At 41.1% G+C, this 17484-nt stretch overlaps 1 protein-coding gene across 1 annotated transcript in view; it reads right to left on the bottom strand.

The window, feature by feature from the left end:
- Positions 1–17484, bottom strand: part of PDE6D (phosphodiesterase 6D) — a 34460-nt gene continuing 16976 nt past the window's right edge. Inside the window, exons 2-5 of the mRNA XM_041405683.1 lie at positions 7163–7251; positions 3885–4010; positions 2971–3076; positions 1–624 (exon numbers count right to left, since the gene is read on the bottom strand). Of these exons, the coding sequence (XP_041261617.1) occupies positions 543–624; positions 2971–3076; positions 3885–4010; positions 7163–7251 (403 nt within the window). The 3' untranslated portion in view covers positions 1–542. The remainder of the gene's footprint in view (positions 625–2970; positions 3077–3884; positions 4011–7162; positions 7252–17484) is intronic.

The raw sequence follows: 17484 nt of genomic DNA, 5'->3' as shown, positions 1-17484 counted from the left end.
TTCCCTTCTTTGGACGGTAGGAATGTTTTAATTGAGAAATTTGTTTTAATTACATTAGGTGATATCACAGTCTATTTTACAAGTTTGGGGTAAGAGGATGTGTGGACCAGTTACACAGAAATCCAGCGAAAGGATAAAAATCTACAACATGAGAAAAATGAAAAGGTTAACTTAACCCCAAAATAAAAGCACTGAGAGTTCAGTGTGAGTGGAAATGGGAGATCATATCAGGGTCCAGAGAAGTAGAAAGGATGAGACTAACATAAATTTACAGTATTGGTTCTGCATGACCATCGTTTGCCTGTGTTCAGAGACAGCCTCTCTTCCTGAGGGCATCGCTAAGCAGATGGCCCCGTCTCTGAGGATTTGGTCTGGTCTTGTCAGAGAAGAAAGCAAAAGAACTGATGGGCAAAGGTCACAACCCACGCTGAGCTGGTCCCCAGGGTCACTGCCTACAGGAGTGTCTTCCACTGGATAGTCGGGGGGGTTCTGCACCAAGAACTGTATGGAGGAAAACTAAAACAGCTCCAAAAAGCCCCATCTCAAACGTAGAAAAGTCTCACTCTGGAAGTGCTTACGAGAAGATCGTCATCATAGAATTTGGTTTCTATAATAACATTACCACTGCGGGAGGAAAGGAGGAGAAAGAAGAGGCGTTAGAAGGATGCATGGACAGTGGTTGCTCCTCTCCACGCTCTCACAAGCCTGGGCTCACACCCCGACCACCCCACAACCTCTTCTCTGAGCAGTCGTGGTCAGGGTCGGTCAGGACTCAGGGATCTCCCAAACAATTCCTGTGTGGAATGTTCCCCCATCCCTCCCCTGTCTGAGCTCAGTACTGCTCAGGCTGCAGTGCTCAGACTGCAAACTCCTGCTCACTCCTACTGCTAAAAATAAACTAGCAGTCCCAGCACCTTTAGGCCCCTGTCTCCTGCAGGAATTGTGAAAACCAATGGGAATTCTTTTTTTTATTCTCCTTCTTTGTCCTCTAGTGCTGAGCAAGCTACATCAACCAACATATCATTTCCTTTAAGAACTGCTTAAATGCAAAGACACAAGCATATTTTATACAAACAGCAATGGAAATGTGGATTTGGGTGTCACAGAAGCTCTGGAGATTTAACTTGCTGACTTCTACGTTTTGGTACATAAAGTTAGAACTCTGGGACCATTACAACACCTGGACACCTAAGCAGTGTGATCTGACCTTATCTAAAAACCTGGATTTTGAAAAGCAAAGCAGCAGTTCTACCTCCACTGTGCCTCTTGGTGTCTGTAACACCGGACCTGCTAAGAGTGTAAGGTTTTGCTGTGTGTGGACAATGCTTGAACTTAAATGTTAGGGAATGTCCTCAATCTGATACTCAGTCATCTTGGGAACTCTTCATGCACAGTTCCTTGGTTAGCACCAAGTATCACACCTCCATTCTCTCCTGGTTTGGAAACACCAAGACAAACGTGAGGTCTTCAGGAATATTAGAAAATGAGGGGTCTCCAAATCTTGGCAGCTGTAAAATGATGACTTCTTTGGGCCATAAATTCCCCTTTGGATTTCTTTGGGCTGGGGCATTCCACTGAAAAGCCTCAAGAATGACTTTAGGATACCTCTCTAAATAGGAGAGAGGGATCTGGGCTCCCCACTGCAAGTGGACATACTTCAGGGAACAAACGGGATATTGGAAAATCCTCAAGGTCATTTGAAAACTAAATTCTCTTGAAGCATCTTGAATTCCTGAGATGATCAAAAGCAACTTGCAGATGTCTTTGTTTCTTTATTCTGGTTCCCAAATCTGGCTCCTGTACCGACAGTGCCCAGCTCTGGGAGCTGAGGGTGTTGTGCAGCACCTCCAAGGTTCTGAGCAGGCTGTGCCAGGAGCACTATTGGAGCACTGGTGCTCTCCTCCAAGCCCACTCTCTTTGAAACGTGCTGTGAATGGGAATCAGTGATGGTAGCTCCCATCCCAGTGCCTTCTCTATGCAACTGGCTTTGCTCCAGACAGGGAATGAGAGGGAAAATGCTGGAGAGGGAGATCTTCCAGAGGACACAGTGACCTTGCAGTGAGACTGGCTGCTCCCTGCCTGCCTCTTGTTGGCAGCAGGGTTCCCAAACCCTTCTGTTTCTGGCAGTGCTCTCCTTGTGTGCTTGCCAGCACCCATCCAGCACTGCAGGGAGGACGGTTACCCTTCCCAAGAGCCTCCCTCCAGGAGCCTTTTCCATCATGCCCCCAAAGCTGGAGCCTGGCTGCCCACACGGAGCAATGCCCAGCACGTGTCACTGTGACACATCTGAGGCATCACTGCCCTGCTCAGGAGCCCATGTGCACACAGAGCCAGGAGCAGACTTGTGAGGAGGCTGTGAAATCTTCCTGCAGGTGACTGTAAATGACTGATTCCTACCTGTTAAAGGTACTTGAGCCCCAGATACAACTCCGTGCATAGTGCACATAAATGTGTATATATGCATATACACTAAATGTGTATAAGCCAATGTTAAAGACACAAAGCTCAGCAAAATGTTACAGTGATGAAACAAACACTAGAGCAGCTACTACAGGTGATATATTGCATGAACTGAACTACCTTGGACAAGAGTCAATGATCAATCATAGCTGATTTAAAAATGGCCCAAAAATCTGCTGGTTTTTTTCCCCTGGATATAACAGGTATTAAGTTGAAAAACATTTTAAAATCCTTTCACAATTCACCTTCCAAAAAAATTAAGAAACTTTATTAAAGAATCAGTTTCACTTTCTCCAAACCTTTATTGCTATATTAATGCAAATTGGACCTATGGGAAGGAAGGTAATGAGGCTGGCTTAACCCCTTTTATCTCTCAACAACTAACAGTAGAGAGGTGATTCAGAGTTGGTAGCAGTTCCCTCTTCTCCTTCCCACCGTTGCCCCCAAGGAAATGCCAAGCACTGCTTTTGCTCTGCCTGCTCTCAGACTCTGCAAGCCCAAGGCACTCACGTTAAAACGTTAGCTGGCATCATCTGTGATTCAGGTGCTGCCTCTATCAAGGACTGCCAAGTGTTTGTGGAGTTAGGAATCACAAAACCAAATTCAAAGAACCATTCTGCAAAGTAAAAAAAAATATGAAAAAAAAGAGATCCAGAGGCACTGAAAGAAGAAAATTCACAAATGGTCCTTTTGCTTTTCACCTGATAGCCTGGGGAACTCCCTAAACTGTCCCGCTGGGCTGCCAACATTTTACATTTAAATTACTTTGTACAGCTTAAACTGCACTGAGCCCTGCCCTCCTCTTAGAGCATATACTCCCTTTTTGAAATAGCTGACAGTACTGATAAGGTCACACCACTTCCGTGGCATTTGGTGAGAATTTCAACACACCTAATTGGGAGCAGGGAAACCACCCTCCTCCCCGTGCAGACATCTTGGGATCCAGCTGAGGTTAAGTGTGCAACTGGTTTCCCAAAAGACAGGGAGCTCCGTGTTTTATCTGCCCCTCCTCCAGCCCAGATGAAGAGCAGCACTGCAGCGAGGGGGGTCAGAGGTGCAGTTGTGGGGTCACTGGCACTGCTGTAACCCAGGCAAACCAGAGGCTCTAGGCTGGCACTCTGAGGAAGACCCAGGAATTGCAGTAATAGCTGACTCCGAAATAGCCTGTTTCCTTGCCTCAGGCAGCCTGCGGTGGATTTATGCCCTCGGGCATGATTACCCAGCTTTTTTGCTTACATAACAAAGTGTTAATACACTTATGAAATGCTATCCTTAATACTGTGGCCCATTAGTCCTGACAAGACGAGTGCTTCAGTGCTACTCTGAAAAATTAAAATCACCACATTCAACCCATTTTAGTCACTCTAATCCCTGCCCTGCTGGGGGTCAGTCCCTGTGCTGCAGCACACAGAGCACATCCATACCTTCTAGACACTGCCCTTTGAAATAAACTTTCTGTTCCAGACGGAATTTTTCCATTTGTTCTGCTGAGGAAAAGTTTAACTCCCGAGATACTGCTTTGCATTTCAGGATTTTTTTAGGAACTCGAGCTGTGAAACAGATAAAGAAACATTATTTTAATACAATAAAATCCAGCTTCTGCAGGTACTATTACTCTGTACTTGGAAATAATGATTAGGACTATACAAGATCATAGCAGCAGGAAAAACACAAACACAAAGGACTTTGTTTTTACATTTGCAAGAGTGAAATCCAAGATGTAAATACCTTAAGTACCCTGCCCACAGCCAAGAATGAAACTTATGACAGAACCAGGGATACAATATTGATCTCTCAGAACCAGATTCCTGGTTCTTAGTTGCTTGTTACTAAACCCCATAATTTTTCAAGTTGAAATATAAGATGCAACTCAAATTTTTACTTTAAGAATTGTGCTGAAGATGACTGGCAGCCAAAGGGCTGCTTAGCACACCAAGCTCCTTAGCCCTCCTCACTTTTCCTTCCCTTTCAGACTGTGCATCCCCAGAGCAAAGCACAAACGTGTGTTCCTCAGCCCATCAGCCCTTCCTCAGCCATCTCAGTGTCCTGTAGAGGCAAAAGCCTCTTCCCCTAACACTGAGACCTGCCCAGGCTGTAAAGCAGAACCACACTGGACGGTTCAAGAGAGCAATTTGACAATCCAGGTTTCTGGGCTCTTGCAATGGGTGAGACACCAACAGCAAGTGGCAAACTGCACCTGGTAAAGATTGCACAAGATGATTTTTTTTAGAGGCAGAGGAGTAAGAGAAGGGACAGTTTGGGAGCACTGATTAAGAGTCCTAATCAGGAGAATATGAGGAGGGAGTCAAACCAGTAAAAATCTCCCAAGCCCATCATACTTCAGTGGTGTGATTGTGCATAATTCCTTCCTGCATACTGGAGAATGTTTCATGTGAATCTTTTAGAAATAAAGAGGGGAGGGAAGACAGCTGGCATGTGCTTTATGAGCCAAACTGTTCCCAAATGGAAGGCACATCAAAACATCCATGAGCAGGGAGCAGGCTGGTGTTTAATAAGTGCAGGAGTCTCCCAAACCCCAGGCAAATCTCTCTGATGTAGAACAGTTCTGTGGAGTAGGACCTTGATACGACACCAGTCTCAAGAGCTGGAGGTTTAGGGAATGTAAGCCAGCATCCTACCCCAAGGAGAAGTATACAGCCCACAGCTTGGTAAAAAAAAAGAGGATTAAAAAGAAAATTAGAAGTGTAAGGCAAGAGTTTTAAATGTAAAAGTTCTCTAATAATTTTTATGGGATTTTTTGCACCATGGAAACCCACATGGCATCATCCTTTACTGCCCTCCTCACCAGTACAGACTTCACCATTGTGGATAAACATCCCTTTGCAGTTAAGTGTAAAATGACTCGTTAAAACTATTCTGCAATTTAGTAATTTCATTTCTTTCATCCCCAAGACAGAGTCCTGAGAATATTTGCTTTAACAATGTAAAACTACCAAAAAAATAGTTACTTTTAATAAAAGTAGGACTGCATTGTCTTTAAACATCTGATTTAAGACACTTTTAATTTACATTTATACCATCAAGCAAAAATTTTAATTGACATTTATTTTAAGCTCATTTTACTTTTATTTCTCTCTTTTTTCTATTAAAAATAGAAAAGAAGGGAGTTTGATTCTCATCAGTTAAATCCATTTTAAAACATGCTGGGATGCAGATAAGCACAGACTTAATCCTGAATTTACTAGGGTTTTTTGTTAACTTGAGGATGTACTATACCTGCACATTTACTTAAGCACTTCCATGGTTAACATACATTTAGTCAGATGCTTAATGCTGATTAGATTAGAAAGTGTTGAATGACACATATCTTATTTACTCACAAGTAATTTTGGGTCCAACCATTTAGTTAGAAACTGAAATTCAATTAAAATACTCATATAATTACGTTTTCATTTCATTTAAATAAAGCTACCTTAAATATTTGGGACATTGAAGAAAGCAAGTTCTCCTTCTTAGCCAAACAGATTTTACATTTTAAACTACACCTTTGCTTAGATAATGAAAGGACTATTTGTATGTCATGAATGAAAGCTGGCTGTGGGGATTCTGTAAGAGCTACACCTCAGCAGCTTACCCCAAGATTTGCTTGTGTATTGGAAGAAACCAAACTTTACAGATTTGCATCTTCCAAATTGCCTCCCAGTTTCAAATGCCCTGTCACTGAATAGAGCTGACTGGAAAAGCTCCTGCTTGTCAAATGCTGGTTTAGATGATTAATTCTAGTTTCAGGTGCTCAGGCTGTGATTTTTACTACTTAAGGCAGTTTAATGCTAAGACTTTGGCAGCAATCCAATACCACATTAATATTGTTTTTATTTCATCTAAGTGGTAACAGTAAATTAAGGTAGTAATACAGTATCATGGTTTGAAACTTAAGAGTTCATTTTATAAAGAAACTTAAATAAAACAGAAGTCATGTTTAAAAAGCAAATATAAGTCCTGTTTAAAGAAAATGTAATTTATTCACTCTGCTATATATTTGGTTCTTCGTTTGCTCTGTCTGGACTGTGATTTGCCCTGAATGGCCACAGAACACACACACACACACACACAAGTACTATATCATGACTTTAAGACACATATGGATTTAATTTTAGAACAATTATTCTGTTTCTCCTCCCTGCTTCTGCTGCAGGACTGTAGCAGAACTGCATTTTCCCACACCTTTTAATTCACCATCAGATTACCCTGCTTTGTTGGATGTCTCCCTCCCTTCTCAGCCTATTTATTAAACATAACCCATCTACCTCAGATTTCTTTTCTAGCTAAGACATACAAGAACTACTTTTTTTGTCTCTTCTCCCAAGGAAGACCATCCTCTCATCTGTAATCTTTTCAGTGGCTTCTCCTAATAGCTCTCCTCTGCATCTGCCACAGTTTGCAGTCATCCATCTTCTAGATGGATGAGTGAACTGTGCACCAGATAAGATCTTAAGTATTCCTTGTACAATGGGCATTAATCTCAGGCCAGAGTATGTTTTAATTAATTCCCCAAGTTCCTCTGATGGAGATGACAGTTCCTGTTTTATTTGCAATGAAAATCTGAGGCACAGTGAGGTGATATGATTTGCCCAAGTGACAAAGGTGACATCTGTCCTTCAAAGCAGGGGTATGTTTGCAACTCAGGTGACCCAGACATGCAGCACCACCCAGCCCCAAATGCACAATGGTCACACAGTACCTTCATGCTCCACTCCAGGTACAGACAGATCTTCTGTTCCTTGCCAGAGGATTTTCCCTGTTTCTGCATCCCGAAGGTTCATCCAGTTTCTGATTGGGAAGCAAATAAGGAAAACAAGCTATCTATATCCCTAAATGCTGTGTGTAGTATTCTTTGCTGAGTTCTCAAATAGGCTACTCCAGCTGAGTTTCAGTAATGGTTTCTGTTTCTCAGGAGGCCAAGGAAAAGAGATGCTTTTTCCCTGAGAATAAATAAACAAACCAACTGCTGACCTGAAGGAATGCAACAAGAGTTATATAGCCACAGATTTAGTTTTCACTTTAGATTGGAGCTTGTTAGCCTCATTTATCATTTTCCACTGTTCTAAAGGATAAAGGCAGTGTCACTGTGCTGTGGAGAAACAAGAACATTGCTAACAACAACAGATTATTACACAAACAATTGCTCTTCTCCAGCATTTGAAAATCACTAGGAAAAGGAGCCCTTTCTACATAACATGAGAAAAAGAGTAACATCCAATCCAGCTTCTTTTCTTAGCTTACAAAATATTAATATCAAGGGTTGTTCTCTTGCTGTTGACCTCATAACTGCCACTCATGGGAATTCTTCATCTGCTGAGTGCTAAGCAAAGAGAGATCTTCTCTTTTCACTCTCAGCAAGTGAGGCTGTGCCAGCTTTCAGAACGCCCTGATCAGTGAATTAGTCAATAAATCTATAGGCAAGTAGGAAATATTAATATTTCCAAAGGGACAGTTAATAATGATCTTAAGTGCACCTTTGCAAAATCTCTCTCACAGGGTAACTCAGACACTGACAGCTCAGAACAAGGAGCTGCAGACCTGCATGATGCCATCCTGAACACGGCCATCCATAAGCCTCAGGCTCTCCTGCTCTGCAGCTCCTCAGGGTGGCTCTGAGGATTCACCAGTGTCAACACCAGAGTCTGAACAGAGCAGGATCTGTGGGATGAGCCCACACAATCCAGAGCCTTTCTAGGAGCTCCCTTTGGCTGCTTCATGGCAGCGCACCCTTCGTAGTCAGTACTGCCTACAACTGCTCAAGGAACTGGCTGGGGAGTTGCAGAGACAGAAGAGGGACAATATGGACCTTGACATGGGTATAAATAGGAGCTGTTGGAGATTTGCACATTGAACTCATCCTCTAACATGCACAGTTTCCAGGCAGACTCACACAAACACATCACACTGATCACATTTTTCCAGAGCTCCCAGGATGAAACAGATGCTTTAGCAAATTTTACATCACAGATGAACATTTGTTTTAAAATTATGTACGTGGAGGAGGGGAAGGGAAGATGGCTGCCTCAGCAGAGATGTGAGGATTCTTTACCTTGGTGAAGGCTGGTCAGACTTTCCATGCCTCACTGAAAAGACAAAGAGAATGTGTGCACAGGGTCTGTTCACATAAAACTTAGCAACAACTTAGAGAATGGAAAGAGGGAACATAGGGCAGCCTGCTCATGTCCTGCTAGGCTTGTTCCAAACACATTGTATCTACCACTTGTTCTGGGATTAAGGCAAAAGAGAAAGGTGCAGAAGATGAAAAGCATCCTCTGAGGGCTCTGTTTGGCACCTACATATCCTAGCAGGAAGCTGCAAAGTGGAGCTCTCTCCCCAGCCAGCATCCCAAGGGAGACAGGGGCTGGCAGGGAAGTCAGAGAGAGAAAAGGAACAGTAGAATGGCAAGAAGAACCTGCAGCAAGGCTGGGCATTTCATGTGGTGCTGGCTGAAAAACTCCAAGTCCTCAGCCAACACAACCTGCAGGATGGAACTGCCCCAACAGTAATTTAAAATGCCAAAAAATCCACCATTTTTCCATACATCTTCCCACAGACAAACATACAAATTAGCCAGGGTGAAGCTATTTGCATAGAAAGCAGTGTGCCATCCATCAAATGCCATGTACGAGGGGGAAATAACAAATGAGACAATCTGAGCATCTCACTGACAAACTCATTTATCTTCTTGATACTCTGCCACACACACACTCTTAACTATTAGAACAGTCATTTAGTAAATTGGGCACTTGATTATCAAAAACCTGTACTACCTTTAAAAAATGGTCCTCTCACAAGTATTATTTACTGTTTGCTCACTATCAATATCAGCCAGAGTTATGAGCTCCCAGGTTTGGCCACAGGCTGTGTAGTGCCAAACTGAGCACTAGCTGAGTTCCTCTGAACTGGAAATGAAACTCTGACCAGGACAGCAAACCCAGCACTGTAAAGGAACTGATCCAGCCTCTCAGCTGCTCCATCAGTACTCTAACTAATGGACCATTCCTTTTCCTTGCCATGACTTGCCTTGCCTTCCCATCCCTCTTCCCTTGTCAATTTTTGGAGCACTCTAAAATCACATTCACCAGTTTCAAAAGTATTATATTAGAAGTGCCCTTCAGTGAGAAGTAGCCAGACAGCTTAATTATTATCCTTACTTGAAATACACAATAATAGTGACCTACTATTTCTGGTGAGAGAAAACACTACTGTACACTACTGACCTCTGTAACTTCTCCCTATCAGGATTTCTCCCAGTCCAGTCCATGAAAGGTGATACAAGTTATGCTGCTGTGCTGGACAATGTTAACATTTAAAATGTATGTTAACATTTGGGGTGTTGGACATCTATAAAGTGCTAGCTGGCTTTATTTTGTTTATGGATGTTCCACTGTAAAAGTAAATCCATGCAGGACAGCCTGCCCCATGCTTTGTATTATGACTGTCAAATTCAAGATGAAGAATAAATAAAAAGCTCAAGGCTCTAACCCTGCTGATGAGACCATGCCTCATGCATGCAGCAATGCATGCCACAGTTCCTAGAAAATATCTTGTATTTAAACAATCTGAACATTGCTAGCCTATGTAAATTCCTTATCAAATAAATAAAGGTTTCATGTCAGTGTAGTCAAAGGCTTTCTGACCTTGACAAGTCCATGTTCAGGGCACGCTTTTCCAACTTCTGGAAATGAAAAAACAAAATCAACCTGCTAATCAGAGTGTATACAAAGAGCAGAAATTTGTGGACTCAGACATATTTGAAGGGTTCAGAATACACCAGCCAGTTCATAAGTTTTTTCCCGGTAACTAAACATTATTAAAAGGGAAGAACAAATCATCAGATCTTAAAAGCACAGACACACACACCATTTCTTTCTATTGGAAAAAACACTTCACACACAAGAGGTTAATTATTTTTTAAAAAAATAAATGTTTAAAAAGAAACAGGCATCTGAAAAAAGTTTTAGTCAAAACTGAGATAATGTATTAGACTTTAATGTAATTAAAAAAAAAAGAAAAAAAGAGGCAAACCCCATCACAAATGATTTCTTGGCACGGGAATACCTGACAAAGCAGCAGCTGTACTGCTTACCTAGTTAGCAGCTTATCAAGGCTATTTCTGTCATCTTGGATAGGAAGGCTGGTGATACAACATACCCCAGAGTGAAGAAAATGGAGATCTTGAACGAAACCCACACACGCTATTATCTTCTAATGTGTTTAATTGGTTTAAGATTCTTCCACCCCAGCATGAGAGATATTGTTACTAAAAATAAAGAGTGCTCCACCTCCTGAGCAGCAGTGGAGACCTGCAGGCAGAATGATGAGGGCATTTTAAGCATTACTGAAAAGGAGAAAGTAAATTCATATTGGTCTGATACAATGACTCTTTTTGAAGAGGTTCGTGTAAAGCCATTTAACAGGGGCAAGTAGGAAGCCAGGCAGCTCCAGCTGTGTGAAGTTTGCATATGTGGGGGGGGCAGGGGAAAGGAAAAACATTAGTGTATTTCTAATTCACTTTCTCACTCTTACACCATTAAATTTTCATTCATTTGTATTTTGGGGGCTTGGGGTGTTTTTTTTTTTTTTTTGTTTGTTTTTTTTTTTGGGGGATGATGTTTGTGTTTTTTTTTTTGGGAGATGATGTCTGATTTAAGACTCAATAGATCAAATACTCTTCAATCCTGAAGGCAAGGAAGGATTAGGTAGAACAGCAGAAGGAAGGGTGTATGTTGATCTATTTATATTCCACCACCTATTGGGTCAGCAAAGTCTTACATAAAAGCTTTGTAGTAGCTGGAACTTGACTTGCTTTATATACATTACATGAATTAGCTCCCTCACAGACCTATTTTGCTTAGCCTGATGAAGGGAAATGGTTTGTGCATTTCTAAATTCAAATTTTGCTTTCTTTAATACCTCTGATGTCAGGAGTTCTTTCTTTTTTGTATGTGTTATAGAGATCACTTGGTTCAAACAAATCAGAATGTACATCCTTTATCTTTCAGTGTATTAGCATTGCAAAAGATTGTCTTGTATTACCACACTTGTAATTAAGAGTAGCCTTGAGGAAGAGAGTGAGTACAAACAAAATTTATCATTAAAGTAGTATGGAATTAAAAGAAGTTCTGCTTCCATCTCCCTGACTATTATTTGTATGTTGTAATCTTTAGCACTTCTTGAGTATCTCAAAGGCAGTGGCAAACAGTAGGTATCATTTCTCTTATTAAAATGATCCATTTTTTATTTTATTCCTTGCTGTCTATGTCTACACCATTCAAAAACCTCAGGAACTGCTGTACTCTTACATTTCATAATAAAAACAAGCCTAATGTTCATAACCACTCCTAGAAGGAAGGTCTTTCATCATCCCTGCCAGCTTTTTTTTTTTTTTAATACATGAAATGCAACATTAAAAACAGTTCACTACCTGCCAGGTGCAAACAACATCTCAACAATTACATGTTAGTGAGACCTGTCCTCTGGGAGAAGGTGGAGCTGAAAGCCCTGAACCATTCAAACAATCTCTGTTGCAGACCCAAAAAAAGCTTCTGATCAGGACCCACCAACCTTTGCTCCTGATTTTTTTTTCATGGTCTGTTGTGAAAAGCAGACACAACCAGGCAGTGATGGCACAGGAAAGCATGTTAACTTACAGGGAAGTAAATATCAAACTTTAGGGATTATATTTATATATATATTTATATCAGACATATTTTCCCAGAAGTATATTTTCATCTCAGTTGTTTCAATCCAGTCTGAGGAATAAGGACCAATATAAATTATGTAAAGTAACTACCAAACTACAGGACTACAAAGCAGACCTTCTAAATGGCCTTACACTTCTCCACTCATGCTGTAACCTTATGCCATCTCTACTCTCCCTTTTTATTACAATTCCCAAATCACTCTTCCACAGAACTCCTAATTGTGTGCTTAAATTTAAGCTTATGCACAGACATTCTGCTGATTCAGGTCCTTGAATTCACTCTGTTCACACTCAAGAGAAATGCTGCTGTCTGCTGTTTAATAAGCCACAAGTACACAGGCTGGCAGTGCTCCTCCTAGCCCAAGGATGAAATTCAGTGCAAAATCCTATCTGAATGAGCATCCATCCATTCTGTGTACAGGAATACCAAAGCACAAAAACTGGAAGTTATTCTTCAAACATTACTGGGGCCTTGGGGGTACAGTACTGTCAACTTCTGCTTTCAGAAAGCAGCACACCTTGTTGAGTTCCTGATTAGACACAAAACATGCTGTGACAGTTCTTACAGGGGCAGAACCTTTTAAAAACTCATCTATTATAAACCAACTTTCCTGGAGTGATGCACAAGATGTGGGTTACTGTGCTCCCAAAATGATGGGAGGTGCTGGAAAGGTGCTCAATTAAATCCTCAAATGGAAGGAAGCCAATTATCCCTTCAAAGCACTCCTGGCACTCCTTCCCTTGTTGTAAAAGAGCCTGCTTTTAAAGTCTCCTGTACAGAACAAATTGCTGTGCAACAGAAGCCAGGGAGATCCACAGATTAATGTGAACCACATGACAAAATGCAGCAAAAATCCTCAGCAACCAACAAAGTAATTTCACAGCAAATTATGTAATCAGAGGGATATATTTAACAGCTACAGCATGACAGCAAGAAGATCAACACAATATCATATACTTGTATACTTTGTACTTCCCTTTATATTTTCTGCCTTACATCTTTGTGTGTCTCTGCACAAATCTGGTATCACACAACTAATTTCCATCTAACATCCATCAGACAGTTCTGGATTAAGCTGCTCTTGGCCCATGTTTGGAAAGACAGTTACACAAGTTACTACACACCATGCCAACCTTACCTCAGCTGCAATAGATTATGCTAAAAGGGCAGACATTAATATTGCTCCCTTCTGTTGTGTTAAGCAGACAGAGCTCTGACCACTCCCACTGGGCAGTGAAGCTCCAGTGCTCCCTGCTGTGTGTCACATCCTCCCTGCACCTTGGGTGACCATTTTGAAGCTGAGCTATGTTCACACCAAGTATTTCCTGCTTGAATCTCTGAATACATTTCAACTTCACAGGGCTCATGTTGAGGCACACTGCAGAAGTCTGCAACAAAAATGCAGCCTAGGTCCATTCACAGCCAGTTCAGCTGCAGTGGGATGCCAATAAATTAGAGAACTATAGAACCTGTTTACCTTTACAAACACTGGAAATGAAGTAAACCTATGTCTAGCATTTGCTAATAAAAAGTTTATCCAGTTAAACATCTGTGTTTTCAAACAGTTTAGGTTGAAAGACACAAATATTATTCAGTATTTTCATCAAAATGAACAACTATCACCCATCTCTACTCCACGGCATCCTAGTGACCTCAGGTAGCAAAATAAGGCAGAGTTTAAATTAATGTTTAATTTTCACTGTTGGCAATTAACTGTCTGAAAATATTCAGTAATATCTCTCCAAATCTTAAATATTTAAATCAGAATTTGTGACACCTATAGTAGTCTTAACAAAAGCAGGTACCTGTAATAAAACAATGAAGATGGAGAGCTGCTAGACTCTGGAAGGAGAAGTGTCCAGCATGGGCAGGCAGGGTGAGAGAATGTGTTTTATTTCTTTGGTAATACCCATAAGTACTGCCAAGCAAGCCAGACTGCTATTTCACTGACTCTTCCTCACTCCCTCAAACCAAAGGAGAAAGAAACAAATGGATGTAGATTTGAAAGGAAAGAGTTACAGACCTATTGAAGATGAAGCTAAGGTTCATCAGGAGGGAAAAACAGAAAAAAGAATAAATTATAGTGGTTTGCAGGCAGCTGATCAGGGATGTAGACACTATTGCTTCAAGATGAGTCAGATGAAGTCAGATGAAGTTCAGATGAGTCTAGTTTGGAGAAGCTTAACTCTTAGAAAATCCAGCAATTTTTGTCACTGCTGAGCAACAGGAACTGATTTAGGCATTTGCAAGTAATGTTTGATTTCTTCAGACAAAAGCAACAACATGTGACACTCCTGAGCAGCTCCTGCCTGCAGCAGATGAAGAGACTGCCCTGTCACCCTGGCACACCAGCAATTCTACAAGGCTCCTGGAGAGCATGCCAGGCACTTCTCTGGGAACTAAGCTCAACCCAGGGAGACTGAACCCCTTCTAATCTCAAACCAAACTCCATACCCTAAGATTTGAGATCCCTAACAAAACAATTTAAAACTGGCTTGGGGGGCAGATTCCCCTGTCAGAGCGAGTAAGCTGCCTTTTGTGCCAGATCTGTTTGCTACTATGAAAAATGTGCTTTGTTTCCTCTAGAGACAGATGTTAAAATGGTTCCTAGAACCAGACAACAGTGCCAAAATCAAAGCAAGCTGAAGGAATATAGTGGCTTTCTGCTGTTTTCTGCTGCCTGTTGTTTTTTAGGCTTTTCTTTGGCTTATCTCAATAGCCTTGACAGAGTTCCTTTACACCAACGCCTCAGCAGGAAAAACAACATGTGATCACATCTGGAGACTGCTTTACAATCTAGGTAGTAAAACAATCAATAACTTGGAAAAACTTATCATTCCTTACAGGACCAGGAATTGCACAAAGAAAATAATTTTCTCTTTTCCAGTGCAGTAACACCCAACTCCTTCCATCTTCCCTGCATTTTAAATGCATCTCACAAATTAGCAGGTTAGAAAAGCCTGAGCTTGTGCTAAGAACCTTTGACTATTAACATAATTAATGTCATCAGTAATACTCTGAGTTTGTAGAAACATCAGGTGAATCAATGGGAATGATGTATTCATCCGAGAAAAGAATGTGACCTTTAAAATCCATAGGGCTTTATCAGAACATAATTTTAAAGTGGGTTGGTTGTAGCTCAGAACAAAACTGAATGCAAGTACAGAGAAAGCTAAGGGAGACACCATGTATACAAGAGAAACTAAAAATACAATTAAAACACTGCAACTTCCTTAGAGAAGATGCCTGGCCTATATTAAAAGGTAAGACAGGTTGCAGGACAGATTGAGGAGCCACATCCAGAATGCTTAAAATTAAGTTAAATTCTTTAAACCCCAAAACAATTGGAATTGGTTTGTCCACTTTTTAATTTTAGCACATCAAACAATTTTCCTCTCTGCAAATGAACACTGAAAGTGATTCAGCAATGGAAATAACTTTATTTTGTCTTAACAACTTCAAAACAAAAAATTTCTTCACAGCTAAACTATTGTGGTAACACTTCAAGGTTCTCAGCAATAAGTGAACCAGAGGGAGTTTCATGGAAACAATCTATCAAGGGGTTCTGGTGCATAACTTCATTTTCATAGATAAGGAGGTTGCAGCTAGAAGCCCTCACAGGAATTTATCTCCCTGTAAATTGTTATGGACTATTGTTCTTTACACAGCTGATGTCACGACAGTCATGCAATAAAATCAGCTTTAATGGAATGAGGCATTTTAAACCTCAATATGCCTCTTTATTTTATACAATTATTCAGCTGTTTTAAAATATGCATTATATTGGCTTGCTTATAAAAGAAAGCTTGGATTGATTTCATGTCATTTTTGCAACACTGGAGGATTGGATTTTTTATGTCTAAAAGGATCTTCACACTTCTCCATATTGAAAGGGCACAAACCTGAGCAGAGGAACAATGATTTCTTTGACCAAATTTTTAAAAGGGATAAACATGGCTGCTTAGCTGGCATTTTCATACAGTTTCACTTGAATGACCTGTAGCCTTTTGTGAAAAGTGGAGAAAAAGCAAACCTAAAAGGCTCTAAAGAGGCAGTTTTATCAGCACTGCTTGTGGCCAGTCGATGCCTTTGTTCCTTGAAGGCCTCTGCAATAATTTCTCTATTGAGCAAAGTGATGTTTATTGAGAATGGCAAAGCTGAGCATCAGCAGGTCCCCCTGCTGTTCTGTTCATCCATCCAGCTCCAAGCAATATCTCAGGCTGAAAGTGTCCCCCTGGTAAAATAAGCAACTGACAACACAAAAAGCCTCCACGACTTCCAACTGCCTGTGCCTATGTAGTGACTATGTGCTTTTTTTCCCCCATTAGTCTTTAATTTATTTTTTCTCTCCTTCATTTCACGTCTCCTTGTACAGAGGTCTCTAGCACACCAGCCTACTGAGCTCTGAAGACTACTTCTGATAGTCCAGATTTATCACTTTCACGTGTTTGAAAAGAATATGTAATTTACTGGAGGCATTGATAGATAATGTACTTCTAAGAACAGATATGCAGATTGGAAATTTGGTGTGAACTGCGCTACCAGTCTGCAGAACTTCACATTGTCATTGTCATCTGCCAAGTGCCACCCCAGACAAGAGGGAAACCTCAGCAATTAACTGGAGAGACACGATGCCCCCCTAAACAGGCAATACAGTACAGCTCACTGCTCAGTAACTTAAACCATACCTAGTACACACTGTGCTTCAAAAACTTCAACTCATGTTCTCAAAGCAGCTTTTGAATAACTGCCTGCTGTAGAGACTGGGAATGAAGACTTGCCCACAATGAATCAGTAAGAGAGGAGGAAAACATCTCAGGAGGTGTTTGGTTTCAAGACTTGTGCTTCAAAGACAACACTGCCTCTCTCTTTAGGGAGCCAGGAACTGTGCTCCCTGGCTGATGGAAACTTTTATTTGTACCTTGGAGTGACTGCAGGAGCACAGATTGCTGCCACCATGCTGGGGGGTGTGTGCCAGTGGTTTCCTTCACTCTGTTTCTCTTGCTTTTGTTGGTTTCTCAGTCACCCTATCTCGAGTGCAGGGTGGTTCTGTACCGCTGCCAAGGATTACTAATGGAAGTGGGGAGAAGGAAGGAAATAAAGAAGACTGCTTGCAGAATTAGAAGGATTTTTAAGTGTCTAAAATGCCATATTAGGACAGCAAAATGGCTGTATTGCCTTTGACAACAGAAGCAAAATGGTTTTAAATTAGGAAAATGTATAAGCTTCTGAAACTTATCAATATTCTTTTCTTTAAGACAACTTAAATAAACACTAGACATACAAAACAGGAAAGTCATGGGGGAAAATATAG

The sequence above is a fragment of the Onychostruthus taczanowskii genome, unplaced genomic scaffold, assembly GCF_017590055.1.
Source record: "Onychostruthus taczanowskii isolate IOZ18803 unplaced genomic scaffold, ASM1759005v1 scaffold24, whole genome shotgun sequence".
Classification (NCBI taxonomy): Eukaryota; Metazoa; Chordata; class Aves; order Passeriformes; family Passeridae; genus Onychostruthus; species Onychostruthus taczanowskii.
Note: the sequence above shows the minus strand (reverse complement) of the source record. Positions and strands in the feature narration are given on the sequence as shown.